The 13951-nt window shown below is 38.3% G+C and overlaps 1 protein-coding gene across 2 annotated transcripts in view; it reads left to right on the forward strand.

Annotated features, from left to right (window-relative positions):
• Nucleotides 1–3100: 3100 nt before the first annotated feature.
• The window catches only part of LOC148843608 (uncharacterized), a 55400-nt gene continuing 44549 nt past the window's right edge, over nt 3101–13951 (forward strand). Inside the window, exons 1-2 of one of the 2 annotated variants that reach the window (XM_088959012.1) lie at nt 3101–3290; nt 3518–3758. In XM_088959012.1, the coding sequence (XP_088815138.1) occupies nt 3546–3758 (213 nt within the window). In that variant the 5' untranslated portion in view covers nt 3101–3290; nt 3518–3545. Of the gene's footprint in view, nt 3305–3517; nt 3759–13951 lie in introns of both variants that reach the window. The other variant, XM_088959011.1, reaches the window with a different exon arrangement.

The following is a 13951-nucleotide window of genomic DNA, read 5'->3' on the forward strand; positions in this document are numbered from 1 at the left end:
TTAATATTAAACCTAGGGACTTTTATTAATTTACCATTGGGTTTTGGGGCAAACAACATTTTCTCGTCCTTATTTCAGATCAAGAAAAGCTTGCCCCATTCAGGGTGGGGCAAGCTGTGTATGCAAGTATATTAGCTTTGGTTGTCAATGGGTCAATTTTACCCAACCAAACTGATTTGATTGAATTGATTATATTGATTCCAGTTCTTGCTTGCTCCAAACGAATTAAGACCTGAATTGATTATTAAGTTGATAATATATAAAGGTTTCCTAGCTTTCTTGTATTTTTTTTATCCTAATCTTTTTAAAAGGGTAAATTTGAAAGACTATATAAAATAATTTTGGTTAACAACACTTGATTTATTTATTTATTATTTCTAGGCTTTATGTTAGACAATGCGTATGGAATCTTGTGACATTTCCAATTGGGTTGTAATGGTTTGAACCCAATCCAAGTATTATTTTTTGGTTAGATGAACTTTGTTGTTTTTTTATTAATTATTAATAAAATTAAAAATTTTATTAATATTTTAAAACTTATTCAATTTTAAGATTTGAATTTAAATTTATTAATTAATTAAAGGGTAAAATATAAAAACCTGCCTTAAAGTTTATGGCAATCATAAAAACCTCCCCTATAATTTTACTTTAACAAAAACCTCCCCTAAAGTTAAAAAACAAAATCAACAAAAACCTCCCTTCCGTCACTTTCCTGGACAGTTAATGTTACGAAATTGCCCCTGAATAATTGTCAGAGCATAAACGACGCCCATTTGACAACCTACGATGCTATATTATCTCGCAATACATATTATCAAAGCTCTATTCCTGCCTCTATATATACATATCATCTGCCGGCATCTACATGGTTTTGCAACTAAAATCCCCTCTCAAAGGCGTCTTTGAGTAGGGCGGAGAAGTCGACTGCATCTGCATGGTTCAACACAAATAATAGAATCAAAGCAGGAAATAATACAAAAGAGGAGGGGAGAAGGCGTCTTTGGCTACCCATAGCGAGACAGATAGTGCAGTGTTGTAGCAATTCTAAAGTGTGTTTACAATTGTAAATTTCAGCAGAAGTGTTCGAAATGACCGTCTGTTGTAGCAATTCTAAGAGATGGGAGGCTGTTGCTGAGTCTACTGTTGCAAAGGATGCTTCATCATTCACTAATGCTTCTTCACCAAGCCAAAGCTCAGTGGCTTCCATCTGGTTCTACGTCAATAAGTCGATTTTGTGTAACCACCATCTAGATACACCATTTGTCATGTAAGGACAAAACAAACGATTTCAGCCATTTCATCCTTTCCCTTTCTTTCTAACAATCCATCCCAACTAATGACATCGCTTTGCTTCTTTTGATCACTCCTTCAACCCTTCTCTCTCTAGAAACGGAGTTCAGTTTTAATTTCCATGAGAAATAAGACTGCATCTGCATGAGAAATAAGACTGAAAACAACACCCAAGAAAATATGTTTAGTTATAGTTGAGTTTTCCAGCTCTTCTGGTTTTCAAGTAAGCTCATGTAACGACGACCCAGAATTAATTATTCAATTATCAAAGATAAGAAAATGGATTCGAATTCATCTTGATTATAGACTTGTAGTTAGGTGTTTAAAAAAAGAGAAAACCAGTGGGAATGCCCATGGTGTTGTAGGAATGGATATACTGTGACTGTGAGATGGGAGAAACTTCAAAGTTCAAACTTCTAAATTCGAGAAATCTCAACTTAGTTTGAAGTTTGCACTAATGCGATCTACGATTTTATAACCCGGGTAGAACAGGGTCGGCTGCTGGTTGTTTTCATACTGGGCTGGTAGTTAGGGAACAGAGATATGGAAAAGACTGGAAAACCGGGATTTTTTCCTCTGCAGTTTCCTTTTCGTTTTTTATTTGGTTCTTTTTCATTGAATCACAATCACAGGGAAAAATATGTTTTTTTTTTTTCTTTCCTTCCTCACTACAGAAGAGAGCGATGAATCGAGACTCTTTGTTGTGTCTGAGAGAGAGAGAGAGAGAGCGTCGTCATCCCTCTCAATTCAATCCATAAACAGATAATGTATAAAATCCCAAACCTAGAGGAGAGAGGACCCAAACTATCAAGTATTCGTGGTGTGAATGGAGATAAATAAAGACTGGAAGTGCAAATGCGTGGGGCACGTGTATCGAAAGGAGGTTTTGTCGAATTAAAACGGGGGGTTACCTCAGCAATTTTTTTGTAAAATTATTTATAAAAGTGTGGAGTGGGTATTTGTATAAAAAATTGGTGGATCAATCAAACGTTTTTTGCTTGGGAAAGTCACAGAAGGGAGGTTTTTATTGAATTTCTCAAAAGTTTAAGAGAGGTATTTATTAAAATGAAACTATAAGAGAAGTTTTTATAATTGTTAGAAACTTTAGGAGAGGTTTTTGTATTTATTGCCTTCACCAAGCTCTCCTCGAATGGGAGGAATTTTAATAAGGGGTAGTTCGGTGAAAGAAAACTAACCTTTCATCCCGCTCACTATTTTTGTGATTTGTTTCAAAACGTGACTAATTTTGATAATCAATAAAATTTTATTATTATTATTATTATTTTTTGTAAAAAGCCCTATATGTACCCATATTAAGTATATAAAATATAATATAAAGTGTTCTTAATTAAGGCCTGCTCATGAACCGTTTCCTGAACCATGGGCCTAAATTTCAAACTAAACCGGTAATATTAATTTTTGGAAAATCGATAACCGAAATTAAATCAAAGTCGATCGATTTGGTTAATCATCGGTTTGATTAGTTAATTTTTAGTTTTTTTTTTTATTTTTATAAAATATATTATAAATAAATATATAATAAAAATTATAAATACATATAAAATATTATCTTATAAATAATAAGTAATATATTATATGATATATATATATCAATCGATTCGGTTAACTGCCAATTTTTTTATATCGAAAACTAAAACTAAACCGACACCTTTAATTTTATAAAAATGCTGAGCTGAAATCAAACCGATCAATTTGATTAACCAAAATTTTCGATTCAGTTCGATTTTTCTTGCCCACCCCTATTCACAATGATATCATTTTTATATATATTACGAAAAATGGGAGTTCTAAGTTGGGTGGATTTGGGTTGGGCTGAAATTAATCCAATCTCACACGAAACTCGAGGCCTCGATCATTACCATTCCATATTTAAGTAAGGTTCAAGTCCAGTCCAAAGTCCAAAATCCTGGCCCGATTTGTATAAAAACGAGACTTCATCTTCGTCCCCTGATCTCTACGATTTTTAAGCAGGGAAAAAGGTACCTGCCTCTCTGTAAGTGTTTACGAAGTTTGGAACCCTGATAAAATCATTTATTTGTTTCATTTTTTAAGTTTTTCTTCCTTCATTAGATCTTCTTTTATCTTCTGTTAGGACCATTGATCTGTCAAAATAATTGAAGTATTGCATTATTAACTCTTAATCTTGAAATTAGCTGAGATAATCGTTTCGCATTCTTCGACTTTTTTTTTTTTTTTTTACGAGCAGCTTCTGATAGATAATTCCGTTGGAGGAAATGGTGGTTATTGAAGAGGAAACAACACACGACCCTGTGAGTTCAAGAGCTCCTGGAAAGGAGGCTTCTATTGCTTCAGATGAAGAAACAAACAATAAAGAAGTTGAAGGTTACCAAACAGCCGGTGAAGGTGATGGAGAAGGCGAAGAGGAAGTTGCACCTCCTAAAGGTGACTCTTACGAGGATGCATTGACTGATGAACAGTTGAAAGAGGTACGTGTTTGGTTTCCACTCTTTTCATAGATTATGGTTCTGGGTTCATCCGCTTTGGAAACTAATCAGATTATAACAACATTTTTTACTTTTGGGTATGTTGATTTGGCAAGAAATGATTGAATTTCAGTGCGATTGTCTCACTTCATCCTTTTCTAATCAAACTATTCATGGAAAGCTTGAAGGTGTATTCCAATATTTAGGAGGCATTTGTTATTGATAAAAAAAAATAACTTTAGGAGGCATTCAATTCTATTAATTAGCGCTGATGACCGTCCACTGAGAGATGCATTTCAGTTAATTTATCTTCATCGGAAGCTAATCAACATTTTATATTGTATTGACGTAAAAGGTTTGCTCTTTGCTGTCGATTGCTTGATGGGTTTGCTATTTTTATTGACACATATACGACTCGTGATGCTTCTATTTCTATACTCATGTTTTGGACATTGTTGTTTCTTGACTTCCTAACACTTCACTGCATATAATATTGCTGCCTTATAGCCATTTTATTAAATTCATCATTGAGCCTGAGTGGTATTCTTTTGTGGCATAAGACTTTACATCCATCCCTCCATTTTGCCCATCCCACTTTAATTTTTTGGGTGACATTCTCTTAAATCTCTCCTTTGTTATGATAAAAAAAATGTAATAAAAGATATCACATGGAGCCTGCTCCCAAGTCTTGATTGTGCCCTGATTCCCTCTCCCATTGTTAGTCTTTACTTATCTTGAAACCTCTTGTTTTAGTCCTTCATAAAATATTGATAATGGATAGTCAATCTTGGGGAGGAAAATTGTCTGTACTTCATGTTCTCTATGCAATGATTGGGATGAAATGATGTTGCACTTTTTCTGGCATTTGTCCTTCCTTTGACAAAGAAGATGCTTATGCTTGTGAGGTGATGTCTAGATGCCAAGTTCATGGCTAGGAGTCAGAATTGGAGTTGCTGCTAGCAGAAATGCAGAATTTGGTGACTGAAGGTGTTAAATTTTGATGGCAGCTGTTTTGGAAACCTGGGACCCTCAGGTACAGGAGTTCTTAGGAATGAAAGGGGGAGATTCGTGCATTGTTCTTAGGACCGATTGGGGTTGGAGACTACATGAGAGCAGAACTGATGGCAGCAGTGTATGGGGTGGGTGCAAAAAGCTAAGGAATTGGGGGTGGAAAAACTTGCTGCTGGAGACTCTAAGACTCTGATAAGATGGTTACTGAATTAAGAGAAAGTTTTGTGGGAGTTCAAAAATTAAATTAAAACAATTTAAATGGTTCACAAGGAACATGCAATTGAAGATACAGTGGGTTCATAGATTGGCAAACAACATAGCTGACCATCTTGCAAAACAGGATGCATATAGAGACCACATTTTCTGGCCACATTGTAAATTGGTTGGGGGAAGACTTAAGGGTTGGGGCTAGACTTATATTTTTGTTGGTTTGCTCATTGGATTCTGTGCTTCTGTTTGTTTATTGATTATGTTGTTGTAAAGGCCTTGTTCATTAGATGAGGCTAACAATTTTATGGGTGTACTCTTCAAAAAGTTTGATATAAAATATTCTGTTATTCTTCAAGGAAAACAAAAAAAAAAAAAAAAAAACAGAAAGTGGACCAATCATTGGGGAGGGGTTATTAAGTTTGCTTCTTTTTCTTTTCCTTGCTGGGTTGGTTGGGAAGCTATTGCAGTTGTGATTGTTTTGGTTGGGTCTAGGTGGATAGTTTTAATTTGTCTTGAACTAGGGATTTTTGTGTTACAGATGCTGTATGGATTGGGTGTTGCGGGTTTGGTCTTTTCCTTTGATGCTTCTTTTGTTTTCTTCTGTGTCTTTTTCTTCTTCATTCTTGGCTTCCTCCCATATGTACTCTGTATTTACAGTTTTACTTTTATTTTAAATCATTTTAGGTCACTATATGATCTTTGGTAATTCCCCAGGAACCTAAATGATTGCTCAGGTTTTGGCAGCTAAAGGATTTATTCACTAGTCATAGAATCCTTTTGTATCTTCTTTTTAGTATAATCAGGGCCCATATTGAAAAAAAAAATGTCAGGGCCCACGGATAGAGAGGAACCATAGCAATATTTTAAGGTATGTTACTTGGTGCAATGGGTTTGGTAGGGTTGAGAGTGATCTCTATTTCTTCTCAAGACCTTCTATTTGGGAGAGGTCCATGGATACTTCAAAATAAGTTGAATGAGATCAGAAATATTTTTGATTCTTGCATGACAGTATTGAGGTGGATTCTTAGGGATCTAAATACCATTTCAGATGGGTTAGCAAGGTTAACAGGGAAAGGATGCATATTGAGTTCTCTTTGCCATGTTTAGCATGTATATCACATAACATGGAATGGAGTCATGTTGTTTTTGTCTGATGTCCATCATGTCCATCTTCTTTTCTTATTCTTTCTTAGTACTATGTCTTCTTTTTTGTTTGATATAGTCTCTTGATCATTAGAGTTGTAGCATCCAGGTGACTCCCGAGACCCCAGTCCTGGATGTTGAGATTGCAGGTGTGATTGTTTTTGTCTTGAACTAGTGTTGATATAATCTCTTTTTTGTTTCCTTGAACTGTTTTGATTTGTCTTTTTTAGAACTGTCTTCTTTTCTCCTTCTCTTGAATGTTTGCCTTGCCACTCGTCTTTTGGTTGCCCCCCTAATCTTGTCACAGGTTCTGGCTATCCTGTTGATGTTCCTCCCATATCTACATTGACACCATCCCTGGAAGCCCAGACCCAAGAGGTTGATAGAAATAATTGTAAGGATGGTTCAGAAATGGATTCAGATAAGGTAGCAGAGGTTTTGGGAATTTCATTGGTGGACAAGAAAGGAAAGAATGAATACAGAAAAGTTTTTAGGAGAGGAAGGCAATTCTTTAAAGCCTAGATCCGTTAGAGAATTGAAGAAACTCCAGAGTGATTTAAAATGGAAAAACGGAGTTCAGAGTGAGGCTGGTAGAAAGAAGGTAAATGAAGTCATTCTCTTTCCATCCTCTTCACTGACGCAGCGTGGAAGCAATAAAAACCGGAGCTGGCTATGCAAGCACTGGGCGTCCGCTAGCACCTAGCGAAAAACACCGATCTCTCTAGGAGAGAGAAAAATGTAGCGAAAATAGGAAGAAGAGAACTTGAATAAATTCTGAAAATCTGAAGTATGAAATTTGATTCTTAACTTTGGGAAAATAGCAGTATTTATAATACATTTGGAAATTGTAAAAGAACTAGGAAAAGAAATTAGATTTGATCTAAACATCTCAAACTTGTAGATAGGATCGAACTCTTCTTGACTAGATCTCTCCCGTCCGATCTCCCTTGATCTTATCCATGCATGAATCTTGGATTATCTAGAATTCTTGAATTCTTGATGAGTCTTGGATTCTTTGAATTCTTGATGAGTTTTGGATTCTTGATGAGTCTTGAATTCTTGATGAGTCTTGAATTCTTGAATTCTTGATGGATCTTGAATTCTTGACTTATCTTGAATTCTTGACCTTATCCTAGGAGCTGCCGCCCCTAGGGATGAGATGGGCCTTGTGATGGGCCTCCATCATTCTCCCCCACTTGGAGAGAACTCGACCCTGAGTCGTAACTAGGGTAGGCGAGTGTTATTTCCGGCAGGTACCGATGAAGGTCAGCAACGTTGAAGGTCCTGGACATACCCATATGATCTGGTAAATCTACTACATAGGCATTGTCATTAATCTTCTTCACGATCTTATATGGACCATACTTCCGAGGCTTCAACTTGTTGTAAGTACCTACGGGAATCCTTTCCTTCCTTAAGAAGACCATAACCTCACCACCTACATCAAACACTTGAGGTCGGCGGTGCTTGTCTGCGGCCATCTTGTACTTGGCGTTGGATTGCTCTAGCTTCTGCTTCACGGCTTCTTGGACGGACTGGATTTGTTCTGCCTTCTGTTCTGCTGAGATATTTGCGCTGGGTACTCTGGGTAGCTTCACTAAGTCCAGTGCATGGTTAGGGACCTTCATGTATACGATGGAGAATGGGGATCTGCCTGTGGAACTGTGCACTGCATTGTTATAGGCGAACTCAGCCTGGGCAATGGCGAAGTCCCACTGTTTTGGCCTTTCCCGGCATATGCTGCGGATTAAATTCCCTAAGGTTCGGTTTACCACTTCTGTTTGTTCATCTGTCTGCGGATGGGTTGTACTGCTAAAATTAAGTGATGAATCAAACATCCTCCACAGGGTTATCCAAAAGTGACTGAGGAACCGTGTGTCACGATCTGAAGTGATGGTCTTGGGTACCCTATGTAAGCGAACAATCTCCCTGAAAAATAATTTGGCTGTTGCGGATGCATCTGTTGTTTTCTTGCATGGGAGGAAATGGGCCATTTTTGAGAACCTATCAACTACCACGAAGACAGAGTCCATGTTCCTTTGGGTCTTTGGTAAGCCTAGTACAAAATCCATGGACAAGTCTTCCCATATAGCAGTAGGAACGGGTAGGGGCATGTAGAGACCTGTGTTTTGGGTTTGTCCCTTAGTTGTCTAACAAACATAGCACCTGCTTACGATGGTAGAGACGTCCCTTCTCAATTTTGGCCAGTAATATCACCCCTTACAGCTTCTATTGTTTTGTCCCTTCCCAAGTGTCCTGCTAGTCCACCCCCATGCAAATCCCTTATGATCTTTTCGCGGAGGGAGGTGCAAGGGATACACAACTGTTCCCCTTTCATAAGGAACCCGTCATAAATAAAGAAGTCTTCCGCTGGCTGCTTATTCACACATTTCTCCCATACCTGTTGGAAGTCTTCATCTCGGGCATATAAGTCTTTTAGGCACTCAAAACCCACGATCTCAACGCTGAGGGTCTTGATGAGAGCTACACGCCTACTAAGTGCATCAACCACTTTATTTTGCTGTCCTGTCTTATACACAATTTTATATGGGAACTTGTCTAGGAAAGCAGACCATCTGGCATGTAAATCACTTCTTAATTGCTTTTGCCCACTAAGATATTTTAGGGCCTGGTGGTCAGTATGGAGAACAAATTCTTTTGCAATTAGATAGTGTTCCCATGTTTTCAAGGCTCTTATCATAGCATAAAACTCCTTGTCATAAGTAGACCACTTTCTCCTGGCTTCACATAATTTTTCACTAAAGAAGGCAATGGGTCTTTTCTCTTGAGACAATACAGTCCCTATGCCAACTCCACTGGCTTCACATTCAACTTTGAATAATTTATTGAAATCAGGTAAGGCAAGAACAGGAGTAGTACATAACTTTTCTTTTATGAGAGCAAAACTTTGCTCTTGTTCTTCTCCCCATTGAAATTTCCCCTTTTTCAAGCATTCAGTAATGGGAGCCATGATACTACTAAAATTCTTAATAAAACGCCTATAGAAGGTTGCCAACCCATAAAATCGCCTGACATCTGTGATAGTGGATGGGGTCGGCCACTCCCTAATGGCTTTCACCTTTTCCTCATCTACTTTCACACCATCCTTGCTTATAATAAATCCCAGGAATAATAAATTATCATTCATAAAGATGCATTTCTTCAAATTAGCATATAATTTATTTTCCCTCAATGTTTTCAAGACCTCCTTAATATGTCCCACATGCTCAGTGATAGATTTGCTGTATATCAAAATATCATCAAAATAGACTACCACAAATTTACCAATGAAGGGGTGCAATACCTGGTTCATCAGTCTCATGAAAGTGCTGGGTGCATTGGTTAGTCCAAAGGGCATGACCAACCATTCGAACAAGCCATCCCTAGTCTTGAAGGCTGTTTTCCATTCATCTCCGGGACGGATCCTGATTTGATGATATCCACTCCTGAGATCTATTTTTGAGAAAACTACAGCTCCGCTTAGTTGGTCCAGCATGTCGTCCAGCCTAGGAATGGGAAATTTGTACCCAATGGTGATCTTGTTAATGGCCCTGCTGTCGACACACATTCTCCAACTGCCATTCTTCTTAGGTGTTAATAAGGCAGGTACTGCACAAGGACTCATGCTGATTTGAATGTGTCCCTTTTTCAATAATTCTTCTACCTTTTCTCGTAAAATTTCATTCTCCTTAGGACTCATCTTGTAATGTGGGAGGTTAGGTAGACTAGCACCTGGAACAAAATCAATATGGTGCTGTATATCTCTCATGGGAGGGAGTTCATTTGGTAAATCCTCTGGAACTACATCATTAAATTCATTCAGTAGTCCCTGTATCTCAGTTGGAATTGTATTTTCATCATTAACATCTTCTCCTTTTACTACTAACAAATGTATCTCATGAGTATCCTTACATTCTTTAACAAATTCCGCCTAATGATGGGTGATGTAAGGAATTTTTTCTCAAGTGCCTTTGGAGTATTTGTAATATTTTTTTCTACTATGGGTAACAAAGTATAACGTGTACCTTCTTTTTCAAGTTGGTAGGTATTCTTCCTACCCATGTGCCTTGCATCTGTATCAAATTGCCAAGGCCTCCCTAACAAAATATGGCAAGCATCCATATCTACAATATCACAATATGCTTCATCATGCTACTTACCAATTGAAAAAGGTACCTTGCAGCGTTCTTCCACTCGTATGCCACCTCCTTCCTTGATCCACCCAATTGTGTATGGGTTGGGATGTTTTTTCAGGAATCAGCTGTAATTGTTGGATGACATCCAAGCAAATAATATTTTCTTGACTACCACTGTCAATAATTAAATTAAATAATTTTTCCTTGATAGTACATCTGGTACGAAATAATCTGTGCCGTTGAGAAGTATCCTTATTTTTCTGGGACAACATTGATTTTCTTACCACACAAGTATACTCCTCATGTTCATATGGACCCTCTTCATCCTCCCCATTAGGTCCACAATATACCTCTTCCTCAATATCTTCTTCCTCTTCCCTTTCTACCATATTAACTGCCTTCCTCCTGGGACAGTCACTGGATCTATGTCCAACCTCATTACATTTAAAACATTTAATAGGAGCAGGCCTTGCATAAGAATTACTGGGTTTAGGAGGGTTGGAAGGATTACCTCGAGTATATCCTCCTGTAGTAGCCTTACCGGCGTTACTTGTACTTGCCGGGTGAGAAGGTTGTGCTGCCGGAACTGACTTGTTCCTGTCGACAGTTGCCGGTCTGTTGTCGCTCCCGTTGTACCGGCGATAATTATCACTGCGTGCCTTGTCCTGGAACATTAATTCTGCTTTCAAGGCTAGGTTCCTTGCTTCCTGCACACTAAGAACCATCTGTACCCCAATTTTATCTCTGATAGACGGTCTTAAACCGCTTAGATAACGGGCTGCCTGCTGGTTATCACTTTCAGATAATTGATTTCTTTCAGCTAACCTAAAAAATTCAGATGTATATTCATTAACACTACGAGAACCCTGCACACACCTCTGATAAGATTCAAACATATATTGTTCATAGTCAGGAGGTAAAAATCCACCTCTGATTAATTGTTTCATGCGCCTCCAAGTTCAAACAGGACCCCTTCCTTCTCTCATCCGGGTCTCTCTCATCCGTTCCCACCAAACAGATGCGCCTCCCTTTAATCGGAAAGCTACTAATTTTACCCTTCGTTTCTCTGGTATTTCAATGTAATCAAAGAACCTATCGACTTCTGTGATCCAATCCAGAAGTCCCTCTATACCAAGATCTCCACTAAAAGTAGGAATATCTACTTTGAGTTTAAATTCATCATTATTCCTACGGGGGTTGAAATTACCTTGATTGTGCCAATTTCTACTGTTTCTGTCGTTGCCGGGAAGAATTGGAGCACCACCAAATTCGGAATCATCATCACTGTCGTCGTCAAGAACTGGACGTCGGGACGCAGTAGCGACGGATGGTCTATCGTGGTCGTCTCCTGCGATCTGCTGTGGATTTTCCCGGATTCGTGGGACAACCTCCCGTAACAAGGTTTGCAATTGTTCAGTCACCTATGCCAACTGCTGTTCGATGTTACGTGTGGCTGTACGCTGTTTTCGATTGCTCTCCAAACAGCTGGGAACCCCTAATCTCCGTCACGGGGTGGGTTGCGACTGCTACCGTCTGGGTTGGACATGATTGGGCGAATTCCCTGCTCTGATACCACCTGACGTAGCGTGGAAGCAATGAAAACCGGAGCTGGCTATGCAAGCACCGGGCGTCCGCTAGCACCTAGCGAAAAACACCGATCTCTCTAGGAGAGAAAAATGTAGCGAAAATAGGAAGAAGAGAACTTGAATAAATTCTGAAAATCTGAAGTATGAAATTTGATTCTTAACTTTGGGAAAATAGTAGTATTTATAATACATTTGGAAATTGTAAAAGAACTAGGAAAAGAAGTTAGATTTGATCTAAACATCTCAAACTTGTAGATAGGATCGAACTCTTCTTGACTAGATCTCCCCCGTCCGATCTCCCTTGATCTTATCCATGCATGAATCTTGGATTATCTAGAATTCTTGAATTCTTGATGAGTCTTGGATTCTTTGAATTCTTGATGAGTTTTGAATTCTTGATGAGTCTTGAATTCTTGAATTCTTGATGGATCTTGAATTCTTGACTTATCTTGAATTCTTGACCTTATCCTAGGAGCTGCCGCCCCTAGGGATGAGATGGGCCTTGTGATGGGCCTCCATCATTCACTAATCAGTTCAATGATTTCACCTGGATCTTTACAGGCATCTATGCTCCAAACACCCCTAGATTAAGAGAGAACTTATGGGATGAGCTTTTTAGTGTTGGCTCTCATTGTTAGCTCCCCTGATGTGTGGGAGGTGATTTCAATGTCACTAGATCTGCCCTAGAGAAATCCAATGGAGGACGTCTTACTTCAAGTATGTGAAGGTTCTCCTGTTTTATCAGGGACCTTTCTTTAGTGAACCCTCCCTTCTAATGCCAAAGTATACTTGGTCGAATTTGCAAGCCAAAGCAGTTTATAGTAGGTTGGACAGATTTCTTTACTTAGAATATACTTTGTGATATATTTTAGGTGTGTCGAGAAGATTAGGTGTGTTACTGTTTATTAAACATAATGAATAAAACTACAAAGAAGCCCTTGATTAGGCACCCTAATACAAAAATACATAAAAGGACAGAAATTCCCTTACACTCTCAATACTCCCTCACAAGTTGACTATAGATATTTGTCATGCCTAGCTTGTCCAAATTGTTGTCAAGCTTTGATTTGGGAACACCTTTAGTAAGACAATCAGCCAACTGATCTTCGGACCTCACAAAAGGTAAATAAATCTCTCCACTTGCAACTCTTTCTCCAATGAAGTGCCTATCAACCTCTTAAATTCTTTGTACGGTCATGTTGAATAGGATTGTGGGCTATGTTTATGGAAGCTTGGTTGTCACAATATAACATCGTTGGAGTATGAATTTGTATTCCTATTTCTGTCAACAAGTTCTTCAACCGTAACAATTTAGAAACCCCATGAGCCATAGCTATGTACTCTGCCTTTGCACTAGATCGGACCACAATTGATTGCTTCTTACTTTTCCAACATGCAACATTACCACCCACCAAGGTACAATAGTCAAAAGTAGAGAGTCTATCATCAATAGGACGACCCGCCCAATCAACATCAGAGTAGGCCTCAACCTTGAGATGCCCATGATCAGAATATACAACATTCCTTTTCTTGAACACCCTTTCAAATAGGCAAGTATTCTATTCATTGCTTGCATATGAGAAGATCTTGGGCTTATGCATATATTGATTGGCCACACTCACATCATATTATATATTAGGTCTAGTAAGACATAAGTAGAGAAGGTGACCAACAAGTCTCTAGTACACGTCTTTGTCAAGACGAGCATCTCCATCATCAACTCCCAACTTATGATTGGAATCAATTGGAGTTTCAGCTGGTTTACAATGCAATCTTCCTACTTCCTGAAGCAAATCAAGGACATATTTCCTCTAAGAAATATTAATTCCCTTTTTGACTTTGCAACCTCAATCCCTAAGATTTACTGGAGATTTCCAAGGTCCTTAATTTTAAATTTAGTAGCATGGAAAGACTTTAGTTTGGCAATTCTTGAGACGTCATCCCTTATGGTAACAATATCATCGACATATACTATCAACATAGTCACCTTTCCATTTACTCTTCTCTAATAATCAAGGTATAGTTAGCTTGAGATTGAGTGAAGCCAATTTTCAAGACTGCCTTTCTAAATCTATTAAACTAAGCGCTAGGTGACTGTTTAAGGCCATAA

The sequence above is a fragment of the Nelumbo lutea genome, chromosome 8 (assembly GCF_056320005.1).
Source record: "Nelumbo lutea isolate HS-2025 chromosome 8, American lotus-T2T, whole genome shotgun sequence".
Lineage (NCBI taxonomy): Eukaryota > Viridiplantae > Streptophyta > Magnoliopsida > Proteales > Nelumbonaceae > Nelumbo > Nelumbo lutea.